The sequence below is a fragment of the Cyprinodon tularosa genome, unplaced genomic scaffold (assembly GCF_016077235.1).
Source record: "Cyprinodon tularosa strain WSP-4 unplaced genomic scaffold, ASM1607723v1 ctg1815, whole genome shotgun sequence".
NCBI lineage: Eukaryota > Metazoa > Chordata > Actinopteri > Cyprinodontiformes > Cyprinodontidae > Cyprinodon > Cyprinodon tularosa.
In genome coordinates, this window is record NW_024038619.1 from 1 (window position 1) to 21,063 (window position 21,063).

Consider the following 21,063-nt stretch of genomic DNA (forward strand, 5'->3'; position numbering starts at 1 on the left):
CTTAGACTGCTGGAGGACATAGGGACCCCTTTTTCATCATTCTGCTTCATTCTATCTCTATTCTCCCACTCTGCAGAATCTGTTAGTTCAATCTCTAACGTTCTGCTCTCTCTGCTTTTTCTCATAGTAGCTTCATCTGGTCTGTTCCTGTTTGGCTGTGACTCCATCCTGGAGAGAAATATCAGCTGTGCTGCTGCCATCAACACCTTTGTTTCTAGATGTTGGAGCTTGGCCTGTTTTCCAGTGTAGTCCTGTTTCTCTGACTGTGACTAACTGGATGTGCTCTCTTCATCCTCTGACATGGGAGCTGGCTCGGAGCTCGTCTGCCTGGCTGTGTGTTTCCTGGACGGGGCCGCCTGTGGAGCTGGTTGACAGTTGCCTTTTGTATCTATGCTTCTTTTTCTATGTCTGCTTCTGTCTCCTTGAACCCCAGTGGGCCTCAGCAGATGGCCGCTCACACTGAGCCTGGTTCTGCTGGAGGTTTCTTCCTGTTCAAAGGGAGTTTTTCCTCTCCACTGTCGCTACAAGCATGCTTAGTGTGAGGGATTGCTGAAGAGTCAATGAGTCGATGCAATCAGCTGGTTTTCCTTAGATAGAAAACTTTGAATCAATCTGACTGGATGATCTGGTTGAACCGTAGAAACAAACTTAATAGAACTGAACATTAGCCCGTCTGCAGCAGCCGGGGCCGGTTTTAGATTCTGATCATAGATTGAGGATCATTTCAATGATTGAGTTTTGCCACCTAGAGAAGAACATTAAAGACTCATTAAATTGCAATAATGTTTTGTTTTTTTTTTCCCTGAAAAGGATGAAGAACTGAGTATTTTGGAAACACTTTAAAACTCAGCTGATGTCAAGTCGTTCATTTAAAGCTAGTTGTTTGTTTCTGTGGAATCATCAGAACGATGCATCGTTTAGTGTAAAGCAGCTCAGTGGGAGGCGGTTCTACAGAACCTGGATGTGATCGAAAGCCCAGAAACTCCAATGTTGGCAATAACCCAACTGCCTGACAACCCAAACCCTTCGTTACGCTCTGGTTTCAATTAGAAAGTGGAATTTAAAGACCCAGCAGGAATTAATGTTCTTCTCTCAACCGACCCAAATAAAGAAGCAACGTCTGTTTGATGAATTAATCTACACCAATGATTAGAATATATTGCCTTTTGTATCTATGCTTCTTTTTCTATGTCTGCTTCTGTCTCCTTAAACCCCAGTGGGCCTCAGCAGATGGCCGCTCACACTAAAGTGCCCTGAGATAACATGATGTGAATTGGAGCCATAGAAATAAAATTAATAGAATTGAATCATCCCACATCATCTGATGGGCAAACTGGAACAACTGGGCTTCAATACACCCCTCTGCTATTGGCTGCTAGACTTCCTCACCAACAGACCTCAGTCAGTCCGGGTCGGACCTCTGATGTCATCAGTCTAAGCCCCTCCCCTCAGGGCTGCGTCCTGAGCCCCCTTCCGTTCACCCTGATGACACTAGACTGCGTCCCCAGGTTCACCACCGATCACACGGTGAAGTTTGCAGACGACACCACGGTGGTGGGCCTCATCAGAGACGACAACGACCTGGACTACAGAGAGGAGGTGGAGCAGCTGGTGGAGCAGAGATAACAGCCTGATCCTGAAGGTGGAGAAGACCAAGGAGATCATGGTGGACTTCAGGAAGAAGCGGCCTAACCACGCTCCACTGCTCATCAGCAGCTCAGCTGTAGAGGTGGTCAGCAGCACCACATTCATCACAGACACCCTCACCTGGACTGGAAACACCACCTCACTGGTCCAAAGGGCCCAGAAGCGCTTGGACTTCCTGCCCCCCCCCATCCTCCCCACCTTCTCCAGCAGCACCATAGAGAGCGTTCTGAGCAGCTGTCTCACTGTGTGGTGTGGAGGCTGCAGCGCCTCAGACTGGAAGAAGGTGAGAACAGCAGAGAGGATCATGGGGGCTCCTCTTCCCTCCATTAAAGACATTTCATCCCAGCGCTGCATCATGTTTTTTCTCACACACTGTTTACATTTGATCACTGCTGAACTTTAAGGAATGGAAAAGTTCAGAAAGCTTTTATTGTCATTTTTTTATTGTCAAAATGATAAAAGCTGCAGAAAGATGGACATCACGTAGGTTGGAGATGACCTAACAATCTGCAGGTAGGAGCAGCAACTGCTGGCAATCTGAAGGGATTGCTGATGCCTTCCCATCCTGCCACTGAGGCCACAGCTGAGATCTGGGTTGGATTATTTTGGAGGAAAACTGTTAACATATTTTTGGAGGTTTTTCTACAAGAAATCAGCTAAAGAACCTTTGATGTTCTGGTTTAAAGCTTCTGCGTTTAGATGTTTTCTGCACATCCTCCCCCCTACAGTCCATCAGCAGTCTGTGAGGAGGGTCCAGCTCCCCCCCCCCATGTTGTGGAGAAGGAGCTGGACCCTCTGACCACTGTGGCAGACAGGAGTCTGTCCAGGCTTCAGTCCATCTTGGACAATGTCTCACCCCCCCCCCCCCCCCCCTCCATGACACACTGGCCCAGCAGAGGAGCTCCTCTGACCCAGATGCACCACAGAGCGCCACAGGAATTCCTTCCTGCCTGCGGTCATCCATCTCTACAACGCCGCCCTCAGAAAGTCCCCCCCCGCCTGTAAATCAGACTCAGATTATAGAATTATTGACAATTATTAATTCTTTTGCTCTATTATTACTTTTTTTTAGACCTGTAAGTATGATCTAACGATGTATCTATTATAGTTAAATGTGTATACTTTTATTTTTAGAGTGGAAAGTTGTATTTCTTTGTGTTGTATTTTATTTCTTTAGATGATAAATATGTTGTTTGTAGACCTGCAGCGTGTAACAGAGATAATTCCTCTGAGATCATTAAAGTATTTCTGATTCTGTTTCAGACATTAAAGCTGCTTAGAAGCTAGTTGATGATTTTCAGGATGTTTTCCAAGGAAGGAAAACCTTCAGGATGAGAAGGTTGGCCTGCTTTCCTGTAACTTTAGACGTTTTGCTCTGCAGAATCTCTAATGGATCCAGCATGTGTTCCGCAGACAGCAGGCTGCCATCATCGACTCCCTGTTCCAGCTTTTTATGAAACCTTTGAGGGAATAAATGAAACACCGCCTGTGGTAATGACATCATCAACCTGACTGAATGCATCACTGACTACGTGACCTTCTGTACTGTATCCACGCCACGGCTACGGAGCTTTCCAAACAACCCCCCCTGGATGACTCCTGAGCTGAAAGTCCTCCTGAACCAGACAGAGCAGCGTAGGGTTCAGGAGAGCTCCAATGGAGGATCAGGGAGGCAAAGATGGGACGGCTGTCAGTCAGAGGTCTGCGGCCCCCCCTGGGGACCAATCCAGAAGAAGAGCTTGGACTTCCTGGCCCCCCCATCCTCCCCACCTTCTCCAGAAGCACCATAGAGAGCGTTCTGAGCAGCTGTCTCACTGTGTGGTGTGGAGGCTGCAGCGCCTCAGACTGGAAGAAGGTGAGAACAGCAGAGAGGATCATGGGGGCTCCTCTTCCCTCCATTAAAGACATTTCATCCCAGCGCTGCGTGTCCCGTGACATCATCAATGACCCCTCACCCCCCCCCCCACCTGCTGCCCTCTGGGAAGAGGCTTCCCAGCATTCAATGCAGGACCAGCAGGTTCTGCAGCAGCTTCTTCCCCCCCGCCATCACACTGATGACACCAAACTTGCTCTACATGGTGAATCTTCAAAAGAACTCAACTCAAATGTTTTTTACTGCCATCAATTTCTATTAATTCCATTGTCGATATATTGACCTGAGTTTCTTTTATTCAGGCCTCAGAGCTGCAAGGTATCTGAGGGAGGTTTGTTTTTCCTATTTAGGATAAAAATAATCCTTCTCATAACAATTTAGACTGGAATTATTTCATAACATTATATGTTGTTAACTGTAAGGGTTTTGGGTAACGATTTGTGGAGAACTTCACAGTAGAGCCAAACTCCATCTATCCAGATCTGGGCTCAACATCTTGTTCTTTTTTCTTTGTACAGAAAATAAAGTTCTGACTGATGGAATCAGCATCTATCTCCACTATGAACAGGATTGCATAGTTTTACACTGGCCATACGTCAACATTTCTTGGAACCGCCACTGTTGTCAAATTTCTTGTTCCATTTCTAATATCTGGTTAATTAAGGCTAGCATCATCATCAGGTCATAATGCAGTTAGAGAATATAGCATAGAGGTGAGGACATCTGTGATAAGGTACAAATTGGTGCTAAAAAAAGGCACTGCCATCAACGCTTTTGTTTTATATATGCTGGAGCTTGGCCTGTTTTTCAGTGTAGTCCTGTTTCTCTGACTAACTGGAAGATCTCTCTTTCATCTTCTGAACCTATCTGACTGGATGAACTGGTTGAACTGTGTCTGTAAAGTGACCATAGATGACATGATGAGAATTGGCACTATATATATAAACTGAATTGAATTAATAATGAAATAACCTCATTAAATAACCGCATTTTACAACTGAATGGTATATGACATACCTGAATCATGTATTAGATCAATTCCTTGCCTATTTCATGGTATTTCCATCAGTGTATCTAGTCATGCCTTATATCCACTTTGGGAAGCTTAGAAGTTCTGGGATGGCAGCAGATGGACGAGGTCCTCCTGAAACCTTGAATATGACCCAACGACCCATTTTTGATTTAAAACCTTTTATTAAACACCAGAACAACCAGAAGACTGAATCATACAAGGACTTTGATCGCGGCCGGCGGTCCGTCCAGCCAGACACATCTTGGTACCAACTTTCCCTGAGTTGCCCTCAGTGTTGGACCAGTTTGGTTGTGAACAGAGGCTCTTTGGGAAATGAATCAGCTTCAGTCATGGGGTCACTGGAAGTTGAGTTTTGGTCGGTTCAGCCCAGCTCAGAGCTTTGTGGAAAGGTTTGTACTGTTACCATCTCAGAGGAAAGGAAAGTAGATTTAAAACATATTGGATCTTTAAGGCGGAAGTTAACTGGACCAGCTGTTTAACCCGCTTGGGGGCTGGTAGGGGGGGAATCCTTCTTAAACCGGTCTTAAACCAGACCAATAAAAGCTTCAATAAGATCTGCAGTGGAGAAGCAAAAGCAGGAAACGGTCCAGAAGACATCTTAGAAACAGCTGAGCTTAAAGACAATGGATGAGCTGGAGGAGGGCGTGAAGACCAGCAGAACCAGAGATGATGATGCACCTTTATCTGTTGCTGCTCTAACATGTCTGCCCAACCAAAGGTCAACTTAAACATGTCATGACCCACTGAAATCCACCCCCTTCCTCCATCCAGAGGTCGGAGGTCGGTCCCGTCAGGCCGTCTTCTTACACACGTGGATGAAGTAGCACGGCGTCTGGGCCTGACCCGGACGATACGCCTTGAAGTCTCCATAGACGGTGTGCTCCATTTTGCCTTTGAATGCGTCCTTCAGGAGCTCAGAGAAGTTCTCCAGGCGGTGGGGATAGTAGGACAGTCGGAACTTACTGCGGAGAAACAACAGAACACGAGAAGACATCAAGTGGGGTGGGGGGGTGGTGGGCGGTTCTGAAGCTGAAAACCCGCCTAGCTGGTTTTTATAGTCCAGGCTGCAGCTCCGAACTTTGCTAAGATTCAACATGATGAAGTACCTTGAGGTACCTTCTGCCAAATACTCTGCCCAATAATCTGCTGATATTTAGAAGAAACTGTTAATCAGCTAAGCTCCTCTTCCTTGCTTTTATTTTTATTTTATTTTAATGTCTAATTTATGTAAAGCACTTTGGATTGTAGATATACTGAATTAAGCTTAACAATTAAACGTCCTTCTCTTCTCGGTACCTCATGGTGCGCTCTATATCATAGCAGTGATCGCGGGCGTATGTGGTTATTTGAGCGCTCTTGAATGCAGCACCCCCCCGCCAATCGGTCTGCTCTTGCAGAAAAGTCACGCCCCCTCACTCAGGTTGGTGTCAGGCTATTCTGATGGATCTGATTGGTCGATTTTCAGCTTCTATCTGGTGGCTCTTTGAACCAAATAAAATCCTCTTTGCCTTTTAAGTAGAGTTGTGACGCTCTGACAGCGTTTATTGACATTAATGTCCTCTGATCCCAGATTATGCTTTTCAATGCTGGGGGTGTCAGGGACATTTACTTTGTTCTAAATTTTAGACAGGGATGAAATTTCACATAAAATACATCACAGATACTAGATCTTCATATTAGTTTATGCAGTATACTACTATCCTTTTTAAAGCGATTTATGATGCATACTAGCGTGGGGAATGCTGTGGCTTGACCTCCGTTAATTTTAAACCACAGACTTAGATGTCCGGGGATTAAAGCTCTACTCCAGATTACCTTCAGATCTACATCCTTCAACAAAGCCTGAGTTAGTTTACCAGCAGGATCCTGGGCAGATGTTGAATAACCTAAAGAGCAAAGCTGATCTAAATTTTTAATAACTTTTAGATAAAGAATTCATTTTCTATAGAAAGTATATATCATGCATTTTATTTTTGTTTTATCATGTGAACTGGATACATTAACCATGGCCCTCTCTGGACCCCATGGCACCCTCCTGGGACCCAGTGGCACCCTCCTGGGACCCAGTGGCGCCCTCCTGGGACCCAGTGGCGCCCTCTCTGGACCCCGTGGCACCCTCCTGGGACCCAGTGGCGCCCTCTCTGGACCCCGTGGCACCCTCCTGGGACCCAGTGGCGCCCTCTCTGGACCCCGTGGCACCCTCCTGGGACCCAGTGGCGCCCTCTCTGGACCCCGTGGCACCCTCCTGGGACCCAGTGGCGCCCTCTCTGGACCCCATGGCACCCTCCTGGGACCCAGTGGCGCCCTCTCTGGACCCCGTGGCACCCTCCTGGGACCCAGTGGCGCCCTCTCTGGACCCCGTGGCACCCTCCTGGGACCCAGTGGCGCCCTCTCTGGACCCCGTGGCACCCTCCTGGGACCCAGTGGCACCCTCCTGGGACCACGTGGCGCCCTCCTGGGACCCAGTGGCACCCTCCTGGGACCCCGTGGCACCCTCCTGGGACCACGTGGCGCCCTCCTGGGACCCCGTGGCACCCTCCTGGGACCCACGTGGCGCCCTCTCGGGACCCAGTGGCGCCCTCCTGGGACCCACGTGACGCCCTCTCTGGACCCAGTGGAACCCTCCTGGGACCCAGTGGCGCCCTCCTGGGACCCAGTGGCGCCCTCCTGGGACCCAGTGGCGCCCTCCTGGGACCCAGTGGCACCCTCCTGGGACCCAGTGGCGCCCTCCTGGGACCCAGTGGCGCCCTCCTGGGACCCAGTGGCGCCCTCTCTGGACCCCGTGGCACCCTCCTGGGACCCAGTGGCGCCCTCTCTGGACCCCGTGGCACCCTCCTGGGACCCAGTGGCACCCTCCTGGGACCACGTGGCGCCCTCCTGGGACCCAGTGGCACCCTCCTGGGACCCAGTGGCGCCCTCTCTGGACCCCGTGGCACCCTCCTGGGACCCACGTGGCGCCCTCTCGGGACCCAGTGGCGCCCTCCTGGGACCCATGTGGCGCCCTCTCTGGACCCAGTGGCACCCTCCTGGGACCCAGTGGCGCCCTCCTGGGACCCAGTGGCACCCTCCTGGGACCCAGTGGCGCCCTCCTGGGACCCAGTGGCACCCTCCTGGGACCCAGTGGCGCCCTCCTGGGACCCAGTGGCACCCTCCTGGGACCCAGTGGCGCCCTCTCTGGACCCAGTGGCACCCTCCTGGGACCCAGTGGCGCCCTCCTGGGACCCAGTGGCGCCTTCTCTGGACCCCGTTGCACCCCCCTGGGACCCAGTGGCGCCCTCTCGGGACCCAGTGGCGCCCTCTCTGGACCCAGTGGCACCCTCCTGGGACCCAGTGGCGCCCTCTCTGGACCCCGTGGCACCCTCCTGGGACCCAGTGGCGCCCTCCTGGGACCCAGTGGCGCCCTCTCTGGACCCCGTGGCGCCCTCCTGGGACCCACGTGGCGCCCTCTCTGGACCCACGTGGTGCCCTCCTGGGACCCCCGTGGCGCCCTCCTGGGACCGACGTGGCGCCCTCCTGGGACCCACGTGGCGCCCTCTCTGGACCCACGTGGTGCCCTCCTGGGACCCCGTGGCGCCCTCCTGGGACCCCGTGGCGCCCTCTCGGGACCCAGTGGTGCCCTCTCGGGACCCAGTGGCGCCCTCCTGGGACCCAGTGGCGCCCTCCTGGGACCCACGTGGCGCCCTCTCGGGACCCCGTGGCGCCCTCTCGGGACCCCGTGGCGCCCTCCTGGGACCCTGTGGCGCCCTCTCGAGACCCCGTGGCGCCCTCTCGGGAACCAGTGGCGCCCTCCTGGGACCCCGTGGCGCCCTCCTGGGACCCAGTGGCGCCCTCCTGGGACCCCGTGGCGCCCTCTCGGGACCCCGTGGCGCCCTCTCGGGACCCAGTGGTGCCCTCTCGGGACCCAGTGGCGCCCTCCTGGGACCCCGTGGCGCCCTCCTGGGACCCCGTGGCGCCCTCTCGGGACCCAGTGGCGCCCTCTCGGGACCCAGTGGCGCCCTCTCGGGACCCAGTGGCGCCCTCTCGGGACCCAGTGGCGCCCTCCTGGGACCCAGTGGCGCCCTCCTGGGACCCACGTGGCGCCCTCTCGGGACCCCGTGGCGCCCTCTCGGGACCCCGTGGCGCCCTCTCGGGACCCCGTGGCGCCCTCTCGAGACCCCGTGGCGCCCTCTCGGGAACCAGTGGCACCCTCCTGGGACCCAGTGGCGCCCTCCTGGGACCCAGTGGCGCCCTCCTGGGACCCAGTGGCGCCCTCCTGGGACCCACGTGGCGCCCTCTCGGGACCCCGTGGCGCCCTCTCGGGACCCCGTGGCGCCCTCCTGGGACCCTGTGGCGCCCTCTCGAGACCCCGTGGCGCCCTCTCGGGAACCAGTGGCACCCTCCTGGGACCCCGTGGCACCCTCCTGGGACCCAGTGGCGCCCTCCTGGGACCCAGTGGCGCCCTCTCGGTACGGAGAATGTCTCATCATGTTGCTTTTCATAAACTGACCATTATTGACTTATAACTTTTTTATCTGACCATCAAACTATTTCCTGCTGCTGTTCTTAGAGATTAAACACATTTGATGGAATTATTGTCAAATCCAGATAAAGAATAAAAACATAGTTTTCAGGATTGAAAGGATAACCAGGAAGCAGAGGAGGCCCACCTGACATCAGGAAGGTGACGCAGGGCGGCCTGAGGCACCTGGATGGTGTAGTCCAGAGTGATCATGTGGGGCTTGCTGTCGACCCACAGAACCGAGGTACTGATGTCTTGGGTCAGGTCGCTCTGTGGAACAACAACAGATGGAGTCAGAACAGAGTCTGAACATGTGGGTCTGGTTCTTGTTCAGCTGGTTAGAATTAGAGGCGGTTCTGTCCTGAACATGTCGTGTATTTTCTCTTAACGATTTAAAATTGAAGCTAAGTTATAAAAATTCAAAGTTCTTAAAAAGCAGAAAAGTCTCAAACAAAGATCCAAAAATCAGGCAGAAGCAGCTGAGTCCAAGTCCAGGGTGTTTTATTGCAAAACACAACACAACCACACGGAGCTGGTCACCGGTGAGCAACTGAACAAATGGTGAAAACAGCCCTCTTTTATACATTTCATTGGGCTTGGGGCTCCTCCCCCAAGCCCCTCCTTTGTTTACATCATTTCAGGTGTTTTTCTTCGGGTAAGACCAATTATTTTTATCTTATCAGTGGAAAACCCCTTTCAAAGCATATATTTTTTATATATTTAACCAACAGTCTTTGTTACAGGTTATGGTGACATTTCTTTGCAAATCATGATGACATTTATTGCTACTAAATCATAGACACATCATATTCTTAATTATCAACCCGCCAAAACAAAACTTTCATCCAATGTAACTTATGATTATGACATTTCTGTAAGAGCGGTCTCACCGGTCATGATGACATTTGGTGCACTTAAATCAGAAACTTATGACAGTTTAATTACTAATATGTCAAAACTAAGCCTTTCTTCCAATGTGATCTAAGACCATAATATTACTCCAAGCTAGGTCAGTATCACCCTGGTGTTCCCCGTGTGTTCCATGTCCCAGCAAAGCATCACCCTTTTCTATGACCAGTACTGCACAGTGTGTTTTGAAGATGACAACTCAATTCATCACAGTTAGTTTGGCTAAACTTAGCTGAGCTGGGCAACCTTGGTATGTCAAATAACTCATTTTTAATGAGTGTGCTTCTTATCACTAAAAAGCCAGGTGCAGAGTTACACACACACACTGCCTCTGTATCTCTCCATATTCGGTGGCGCACATTCTTTTGGACTCTGTGACCTGTATAACATAAATGTATTTAGTGTAAAACATTTATTCAATATGTAAAACATGTATCCAATATATTCTAATCATTGGTGTAGATTAATTCATCAAACAGACGTTGCTTCTTTATTTGGGTCGGTTGAGAGAAGAACATTAATTCCTGCTGGGTCTTTAAATTCCACTTTCTAATTGAAACCAGAGCGTAACGAAGGGTTTGGGTTGTCAGGCAGTTGGGTTATTGCCAACATTGGAGTTTCTGGGCTTTCGATCACATCCAGGTTCTGTAGAACCGCCTCCCACTGAGCTGCTTTACACTAAACGATGCATCGTTCTGATGATTCCACAGAAACAAACAACTAGCTTTAAATGAACGACTTGACATCAGCTGAGTTTTAAAGTGTTTCCAAAATACTCAGTTCTTCATCCTTTTCAGGGAAAAAAAAAAACAAAACATTATTGCAATTTAATGAGTCTTTAATGTTCTTCTCTAGGTGGCAAAACTCAATCATTGAAATGGTCCTCAATCTATGATCAGAATCTAAAACCGGCCCCGGCTGCTGCAGACGGGCTAATGTTCACTTCTATTCAGTTTATTTCTATAGCTCCAATTCACATCATGTCATCTCAGGTCACTTTCCAGTTCACCAGATCATCCAGTCAGATTGATTCAAAGTTTTCTATCTAAGGAAAACCAGCTGATTGCATCGACTCATTGACTCTTCAGCAATCCCTCACACTAAGCATGCTTGTAGCGACAGTGGAGAGGAAAAACTCCCTTTGAACAGGAAGAAACCTCCAGCAGAACCAGGCTCAGTGTGAGCGGCCATCTGCTGAGGCCCACTGGGGTTCAAGGAGACAGAAGCAGACATAGAAAAAGAAGCATAGATACAAAAGGCAACTGTCAACCAGCTCCACAGGCGGCCCCGTCCAGGAAACACACAGCCAGGCAGACGAGCTCCGAGCCAGCTCCCATGTCAGAGGATGAAGAGAGCACATCCAGTTAGTCACAGTCAGAGAAACAGGACTACACTGGAAAACAGGCCAAGCTCCAACATCTAGAAACAAAGGTGTTGATGGCAGCAGCACAGCTGATATTTCTCTCCAGGATGGAGTCACAGCCAAACAGGAACAGACCAGATGAAGCTACTATGAGAAAAAGCAGAGAGAGCAGAACGTTAGAGATTGAACTAACAGATTCTGCAGAGTGGGAGAATAGAGATAGAATGAAGCAGAATGATGAAAAAGGGGTCCCTATGTCCTCCAGCAGTCTAAGCCTATAGCAGCAGAACTATAGAGATAGCTCAGGATAACCTGAGCCACTCTAACTAGAAGCTTTATCAAAAAGGAAAGTTTTAAGCCTAGCCTTAAAAGTAGACAGGGTGTCTGCCTCACGGACTAAAACTGGTAGTTGGTTCCACAGGAGAGGAGCCTGAGAACTAAAAGATCTGCCTCCCATTCTACTTTTAGAAATTCTAGGAACCACTAGTAAACCTGCAGATTGAGAGCGAAGTGCTCTGTTAGGAACATCAGGAACAATCAGATCTCTGATATCAGATGGAGCTTGGCCATTTAAGGCTTTATATGTGAGAAGGAGGATTTTAAATTCTATTCTGGATTTAACAGGAAGCCAATGAAGAGAAGCCAGGATAGGAGAGATATGATCTCTCTTTTTCATTTTCATTAGAACTCTGGCTGCAGCATTTTGGATCAGCTGAAGGCTTTTAACTACAGTTTGTGGACTTCCTGATAGTAAAGAATTACAATAGTCCAGCCTTGAAGTAACAAATGCATGGACTAGTTTCTCAGCATCACCCCTGGACAGGAGATTGCTCATTTTTGCAATATTCCTCAGATGAAAGAAGGAAATTCTAGAAACCTCTTTGATCTGGGATTTAAATGACAGGTTCTGATCAAAAATAACACCAACATTTTTTACATTATTATCTGAAATCAGTTTAATCCCATCCAGATGAAGTGACTGACTAATCAGCTTCTTTTTCAGAGACTCTGGTCCAAAGACTATAACTTCTGTTTTGTCTGCATTCAGAAGCAGAAAGTTAAGAGTCATCCAGGTTTTTATGTCTTCAGACATGCCTGTAATCTATGTAATGGGTTAGCTTCATCTGGATTATAGACAGATATAGCTGGGTATCATCTAGCCTGGTGAGACCATCCTGATCTCGCGAGCTTTCAAGGTTTCACTCGCTAATCAGTCTGGAGACTCTCCGTTAAAGAAAATTTGGAGCCGTTCACCAAACGAACGTCCAATCAGCGTTGGCTTTGAGGCGGGTTGAGGTGTGACGCAACGAGAAGCGGGACAGTTCAGTCTAAAGAACATGGCGGCTTCAGCCGATGAAACTAGCGTTAGCTTGGCTATCGAGCAAGTTTTATGGGAATTACAGAGTATTTCTTCACTGAAAGAAGAGCAAAACACTGCTCTGGAGGCTTTTCTCAGAGGAAAAGATGTTTTTGCTCTTCTCCCGACTGGTTTCGGCAAGAGTAGCCTGGCTTGTGGTTGTGTTTTTGTCGTCACTCTGTTAGTACGTCATATGCTTTGTTGATCTGATTGGTTTATTTGGCCCGTCTATCACCAACATAGGCCAATCAGCTAACCAGTATTTTCGTCCCTTCCCAAAATTACTGCAACGGAAGGTTTCCAGATGGATATGAGGAGCAAATACATCTGGCGGAGTCAGGTTAGGTATCATCAGCATAACAGTGAAAATTAATCCCATGCTGTCTAATAACTCTACCGATTGGGAGCATGTATAAAGTAAAGAGAATTGGTCCTAGCACTGATCCCTGTGGTACTCCACAGGTAACCCTGGAGCATGAGGAAGATCTATCATTAATGCGAACAAACTGAACTCGATCAGATAGATAAGATTTAAACCAGTCTAGAGCTGTTCCTTTAATTCCAACAAAATATTCAAGTCTTTCTAAAAGAATATTCTGATCAACTGGATCAAATGCAGCACTGAGATCCAACAGGACGAGCACAGATACAAGTCCATTATCTGAGGCCATGAGAATATCATTAGTGACTTTCACCAGAGCTGTTTCAGTGCTATGATGAGCTCTAAAGCCAGACTGAAACTAAGTTCATTATGGTGGAAGTGATCGCAAACTTGTTTGGCAACTACTTTCTCAAGAATTTTGGATAAGAAAGGAAGATTGGATATAGGTCTATAATTGACCAAGTCATCTGGGTCAAGAGACGGTTTCTTAAGCAGAGGTTTAATTACAGCAACCTTAAAAGCTTTAGGTACATATCCCTGTAACAGAGATAGATTAATCACATCTTAAATGGAGGAGGAGATCAAAGGGAATACCTCCTTAAATAACCTGGTTGGAACTGGATCTAACATCCAAGTTGAAGGCTTAGATGAAGACAATAATTTTGCTAATTCAGAAAGTTCAACTGGATCAAAGCAGTCTAAACCCGGTTCAGATTCCATGACTACCTCAGGTACAATCACGGATAGAGGAGTGCTTATGATCTTATTTTTAATAAGATCAATCTTATTTATAAAGAATCCCATAAAATCATTGCTGCTAAGAGCAGGTGGAATGGACGGTTCAACAGAGCTATGGCTCTGGGTGAGTTTGGCAACTGTATTAAAAAGAAATCTAGGATTATTCTTATTCTCCTCTATTAATGAGGAGAAGTATGCTGCTCTTGCTTTACAAAGGGTCCTCTTATACAGCAGTGAAAAATTTTTCCAGACTAGGGAGGACTCCCGTGGGCCTGTGGAGCGATATTTTCTCTAAAGTTTCCTAGCATTTGGCTTCAAAGTGCGCAGCTCTGCTGCTGCAGATGGGCTAGCGTTATCCCTGGCTGTGATTAGCCTCGGGGCTCCGCTGGTCGCCGCGGTCCTCTCAGCATCTGGACTTTTTATAATTTCGCACTAAATCAGTAAATGTTCCATATAGTGAAGCTTAAAGTATAATATTCTCGCCTCAAATGATCTTAAAACGTACTTTTATTGAACAACAGCAACAGAAAAGAGAAGTTTTAAATTATTACTCTGAGCTCTGTGAGCGCTAACCTGGAAGCTGCTGCTGCCGCAGTGCATGCTGGGACAGCTGTCAGTCTGGAGAAGGGACAAGTCTGCTCTGATGCATGCTGGGTAAAGAGGGAGGGGCCAGAACAACATCCGGGGAACAGCTTTTCATTCACTGAGACAGAAATCCCATCAGAAACATATAGAGGCTTTTCCAGCTAAAACCAGAGCAGCCATCTTTGTTTTGCTTCAGCCTCTGGTTGACATGGTAACGTCAAACACATCGCTGCATCTCATTGGTCTAAAACATTTCTGCATCTAGGCTGATGCAACTGTTGGCTCCTGCCAAGATGTATTTGAGGGAGTTTGTGAATTAAAAGTCTGGAAACGATTCAACTTGCTGGAAGGTAAGAAAATTCCTCAGTAAATCTGATAAAACTTCAATAAGATCATTTTGCTCTGTTAACTCGAAGTATTGTGGAGATTTTATGCAGATTTTTAAAAGACGCGTCCTCTCTTCACTACTAAAAAACGCACATGCACAACTCTTTACCCGCTCCTGAGAAGGAACGCCTATTGAAAGCGTGTGAGAGCGTGCACCAGCCCATCTCTCCTCGTGCACCAGCCCATCTCTCCTCTTGCAACTGAACTGATTTCAACAAGCTAAAGCTAACATTAGCACGCCAACAGGTGAGGTCAGTGCAACTGATCTCAATAAGCTAAAGCTAACATTAGCACGCCAACAGGTGAGGTTAATGCAACTGATCTCAGCAAGCTAAAGCTAACATTAGCACGCCAACAGGTGAGGTCAATGCAACTGATCTCAACAAGCTAAAGCTAACATTAGCACGCCAACAGGTGAGGTCAATGCAACTGATCTCAACAAGCTAAAGCTAACATTAGCACGCCAACAGGTGAGGTTAATGCAACGTATCTCAGCAAGCTAATGCTAACATTAGCACGCCAACAGGTGAGGTTAATGCAACTGATCTCAACAAGCTAAAGCTAACATTAGCACGCCAACAGGTGAGGTCAGTGCAACTGATCTCAACAAGCTAAAGCTAACATTAGCATGCCAACAGGTGAGGTTAATGCAACTGATCTCAGCAAGCTAAAGCTAACATTAGCACGCCAACAGGTGAGGTTAATACAACTGATTTCAACAAGCTAAAGCTAACATTAGCACGCCAACAGGTGAGGTCAGTGCAACTGATCTCAACAAGCTAAAGCTAACATTAGCACGCCAACAGGTGAGGTTAATGCAACTGATCTCAGCAAGCTAAAGCTAACATTAGCACGCCAACAGGTGAGGTTAATGCAACTGATTTCAACAAGCTAAAGCTAACATTAGCACGCCAACAGGTGAGGTCAATGCAACTGATCTCAACAAGCTAAAGCTAACATTAGCACGCCAACAGGTGAGGTCAATGCAACTGATCTCAACATAATCAGATAATGGACTTGTATCTGTGCTCGTCCTGTTGGATCTTAGTGCTGCATTTGATACAGTTGACCATAATATTCTTTTAGAAAGACTTGAATATTTTGTTGGAATTAAAGGAACAGCACTAGACTGGTTTAAATCTTATCTATCTGATCGAATTCAGTTTGTTCATGTTAATGATAGATCTTCAACACGCTCAAAGGTTACCTGTGGAGTACCACAGGGATCAGTGCTAGGACCAATTCTCTTTACTTTATACATGCTCCCAATTGGTAGAATTATTAGACAGCATGGGATTAATTTCCACTGTTATGCTGATGATACCCAGCTATATCTGTCTATAAATCCAGATGAAGCTAACCCATTACATAGATTACAGGCATGTCTTGAAGACATAAAAACCTGGATGACTCTTAATTTTCTGCTTCTGAATGCAGACAAAACAGAAGTTATAGTCTTTGGACCAGAGTCTCTGAAAAAGAAACTGATTAGCCAGTCACTTCATTTGGATGGGATTAAACTGATTTCAGATAATAAAGTAAAAAATCTTGGTGTTATTTTTGATCAGGACCTGTCATTTAAATCCCATATCAAAGAGGTTTCTAGAATTTCCTTCTTTCATCTGAGGAACATTGCAAAAATTAGAAATATCCTGTCCAGGGGTGATGCTGAGAAACTAGTCCATGCATTTGTTACTTCAAGGCTGGACTATTGTAATTCTTTACTATCAGGAAGTCCACAAACTGTAGTTAAAAGCCTTCAGCTGATCCAAAATGCTGCAGCCAGAGTTCTAATGAAAATTAAAAAGAGAGATCATATCTCTCCTATCCTGGCTTCTCTTCATTGGCTTCCTGTTAAATCAAGAATAGAATTTAAAATCCTCCTTCTCACATATAAAGCCTTAAATGGCCAAGCTCCATCTGATATCAGAGATCTGATTGTTCCTTATGTTCCTAACAGAGCACTTCGCTCTCAATCTGCAGGTTTACTAGTGGTTCCTAGAATTTCTAAAAGTAGAATGGGAGGCAGATCTTTTAGTTATCAGGCTCCTCTCCTGTGGAACCAACTACCAGTTTTAGTCCGTGAGGCAGACACCCTGTCTACTTTTAAGGCTAGGCTTAAAACTTTCATTTTTGATAAAGCTTATAGTTAGGGTGGCTCAGGTTATCCTGAGCTATCTCTATAGTTATGCTGCTATAGGCTTAGACTTTTGGAGGACATAGGGACCCCCATTTCATCATTCTGCTTCATTCTCTCTCTGTTCTCCTATTCTGCAGAATCTGTTAGTTCAATCTCTAACCTTCTGCTCTCTCTGCTTTTCCTCAGAGTAGCTTTGCCTCGTCTGTTCCTGTTTGGCTGTGACGTCATCCTGGAAAGAAACATCAGCTGTGCTGCTTCTATCAACACCCTTGTTTATAGATGTTGGAGATCGGCCTGTTTTCCAGTGTGGTCCTGTTTCTCTGACCGTGACTGAGTGGATGTGCTTTCTTCGTCCTCTGGCATGGGAGCTGCCTTGGAGCTCGTCTGCCTGGCTGTGTGTTTCCTGGACGGGGCCGCCTTTTACAGCTGCTTTTTGTATCTCTGCTTCTGTCTCCTTGAACCCCAGTCGGCCTCGGCAGATGGCCGCTCACACTGAGCCTGGTTCTGCTGGAGGTTTCTTCCTGTTAAAAGGGAGTTTTTCCTCTCCACTGTCGCTACAAGCATGCTTAGTGTGGGGGATTGTATTTGAGTCAATGAGTCAATGCAATCAACTGGTTTTCCTTAGATAGAAAACTTTGTATCAATTTGACTGTATGATCTGGTTGAACTGTAAAGTGCCTTGAGATGACATGTGTTGTGAATTTGGCGCTATATAAATAAACTGAATTGAATTGAACAAGCTAAAGCTAACATTAGCACGCCAACAGGTGAGGTTAATGCAACTGATCTCAGCAAGCTAAAGCTAACATTAGCACGCCAACAGGTGAGGTTAATGCAACTGATTTCAACAAGCTAAAGCTAACATTAGCACGCCAACAGGTGAGGTCAGTGCAACTGATCTCAACAAGCTAAAGCTAACATTAGCACGCCAACAGGTGAGGTTAATGCAACTGATCTCAGCAAGCTAAAGCTAACATTAGCACGCCAACAGGTGAGGTCAATGCAACTGATCTCAACAAGGTAAAGCTAACATTAGCACGCCAACAGGTGAGGTCAATGCAACTGATCTCAACAAGCTAAAGCTAACATTAGCACGCCAACAGGTGAGGTTAATGCAACGTATCTCAGCAAGCTAATGCTAACATTAGCACGCCAACAGGTGAGGTTAATGCAACTGATCTCAACAAGCTAAAGCTAACATTAGCACGCCAACAGGTGAGGTCAGTGCAACTGATCTCAACAAGCTAAAGCTAACATTAGCACGCCAACAGGTGAGGTTAATGCAACTGATCTCAGCAAGCTAAAGCTAACATTAGCACGCCAACAGGTGAGGTTAATGCAACTGATTTCAACAAGCTAAAGCTAACATTAGCATGCCAACAGGTGAGGTCAGTGCAACTGATCTCAACAAGCTAAAGCTAACATTAGCACGCCAACAGGTGAGGTTAATGCAACTGATCTCAGCAAGCTAAAGCTAACATTAGCACGCCAACAGGTGAGGTTAATGCAACTGATTTCAACAAGCTAAAGCTAACATTAGCACGCCAACAGGTGAGGTCAATGCAACTGATCTCAACAAGCTAAAGCTAACATTAGCACGCCAACAGGTGAGGTCAATGCAACTGATCTCAACAAGCTAAAGCTAACATTAGTACGCCAACAGGTGAGGTTAATGCAACGTATCTCAGCAAGCTAATGCTAACATTAGCACGCCAACAGGTGAGCTTAATGCAACTGATCTCAACAAGCTAAAGCTAACATTAGCACACCAACAGGTGAGGTCAATGCAACTGATCTCAACAAGCTAAAGCTAACATTAGCACGCCAACAGGTGAGGTCAATGCAACTGATCTCAGCAAGCTAAAGCTAACATTAGCATGCCAACAGGTGAGGTTAATGCAACTGATCTCAACAAGCTAAAGCTAACATTAGCACGCCAACAGGTGAGGTTAATGCAACTGATCTCAACAAGCTAAAGCTAACATTAGCACGCCAACAGGGAGGTCAATGCAACTGATCTCGACAAGCTAAAGCTAACATTAGCACGCCAACAGGTGAGGTTAATGCAACTGATCTCAACAAGCTAAAGCTAACATTAGCACGCCAACAGGTGAGGTTAATGCAACTGATCTCAGCAAGCTAAAGCTAACATTAGCACGCCAACAGGTGAGGTCAATGCAACTGATCTCAGAAAGCTAAAGCTAACATTAGCACGCCAACAGGTGAGGTCAATGCAACTTATCTCAGAAAGCTAAAGCTAACATTAGCATGCCAACAGGTGAACTAAATTAGCTTTGCTCCATTCTTGAACCACGCAAGAATGAACCAATCAAATGCTGGAGAATTTCCTCTCCTCTGCAGTTTTATGGTGTATTTTCAGTTGAAGGATTTAATGAGGATCCCTTTTGTTCAGATAAATCCTCTGATGGTCTGGATTTCCTGTCCACAGCCTCCAGGCATCAAAAATGCAGAATTCCTGCAGGGTTTAGTACCTTGTAGTAAATATTTTTGCCCTGCGGCGCGCGGCCAGTGTCCAGGATGTAGTCGTAGTTACGGTGGTCGATGATGAGTACCCCACCGGGTCGTACCATACTGGCAATGTTGTGGAGAGCCAGCTTCTGATCACTCTGGTCCCCTAGGAGGAACCAAACATCACAGCGTCAGACGGGCTTCAGCAGCCACTGTTTGCTGCTCGGCCTCCAATTCATGACACATTAGATCCAGACCTAGAATCATAAAAACAGTCAGAAAACTGGTAATAAATTTGCTCAGAGCAGCAGCATCGTCGTCTGGTTCAGTCTGATCATCTGCCTGCACTCAGAAAGTGATCAAAAACTCAGAGAACCTCAGGTAGTTAAACGGACGCCCACTCATGACCAAAAGGTCGAAGGTCAGACAGATCTTGAGGAAACCGGCCTGATCCACCAGGACTGAACCAGAACCTGACGGAGATGTTCTGTCCAAACCTTTAAAGTCTGGCAGGTGGGCGAAGGAGTTCCCGAGGCAGATGACTGCGTCGTAGCCGTCTCCAGGTTTCTGGATGTCTTCAGGTAACGTCAGCCAGTTGGCTTCTTCGATCACTGCGGGTCAAGCAGGAGAACATGAGAACCTGTGCAAAGATGGCCGTCAGTAGCAGAAACGTCTGGGTTCCTACCCCACTGATCGAACGCCGCCTCCTTCCTGCGGTCCCAGCGAGTCTTCAGAGCGTACTTCAGCATCTTGTCGCTGGCGTCCACGCTGACCATCTGGAAGCCCTCCTCCACCAGCATGATGGAGTCCACCCTGCAGAACAACGGCAAACATCTAAATACAGCCAGGAAGCCTGATCTCTATGGAAACGGCTTAATCTGCCTGCTTCAGCCATTATCATCACCAGGGTCCAACTCAGAGAGCATCTTTAAAATGAGGATCATTCAACTGGCGTGGAAAAGGACATCAGCTGCAGCGGGGGAGGAAGGGAGGACGGGAGGAAGGGAGGAAAGGAGGACGGGTGGAAAGGAGGAGGGGAGGAGGGGAGGAGGAGGGGAGGAAGGAAGGAAAGGAGGAAAGGAGGAAGGGAGGACGGGAGGAAAGGAGGACGGGTGGAAAGGAGGACGGGAGGAAAGGAGGAAAGGAGGAAGGGAGGAGGAAAGGAGGAGGGGGGAAAGGGGAGGAAGGGAGGACGGGCTGAAGGGAGGAAAGGAGGAAGGGAGGAAAGGAGGAAAGGAGGAAGGGAGGACGCGACAGCTGGTTGGACCAAACAATTGAAATGAACATTTTCTATCTAACCACCTAAAGCTAAAGCACCGTATCAAACAGATCAAAGACCGAACTAACTTATGATGTAGAACAGCAATCATGGCGGAAAGACGTGGTGACCAAATCACAGAGAGGACGGAATGAACTAAACTAGTGAAATAGACATGAAAACAGACTCTGGGCAGGAAGGACGCTCTGTCCCAAATACCAGGTCAGAGTGAAGAGCTGAGGCTCATCCAGGTATAGATATATACCTATATAGATATACGATTACTGACCCACTCCCTAATTCACCACCTGGGCCAATCAACAACCCTGGATAAATGGAGAGGTTCAGAAATCACTAAAAGCACCAAACTCAGCTTACAAGTCTGGTGACAGAGAGGCTCAGAGGACAGCGAGAGCCAACTGGA

The 21,063-nt window shown here is 47.5% G+C and overlaps 1 protein-coding gene across 1 annotated transcript; it reads right to left on the reverse strand.

The window, feature by feature from the left end:
- Positions 1 to 4,694: 4,694 nt before the first annotated feature.
- On the reverse strand, positions 4,695 to 20,578 carry LOC119781787 (glycine N-methyltransferase-like; the record flags this gene model as incomplete). The annotated part of the gene is made up of 6 exons (XM_038282332.1): positions 4,695 to 5,515; positions 9,200 to 9,321; positions 19,405 to 19,547; positions 19,879 to 19,992; positions 20,067 to 20,241; positions 20,331 to 20,578. Coding segments are annotated over 6 exons (974 nt in total), but the record flags the coding sequence as incomplete, so codon positions are not given.
- Between the last annotated feature and the right edge of the window lie 485 nt (positions 20,579 to 21,063).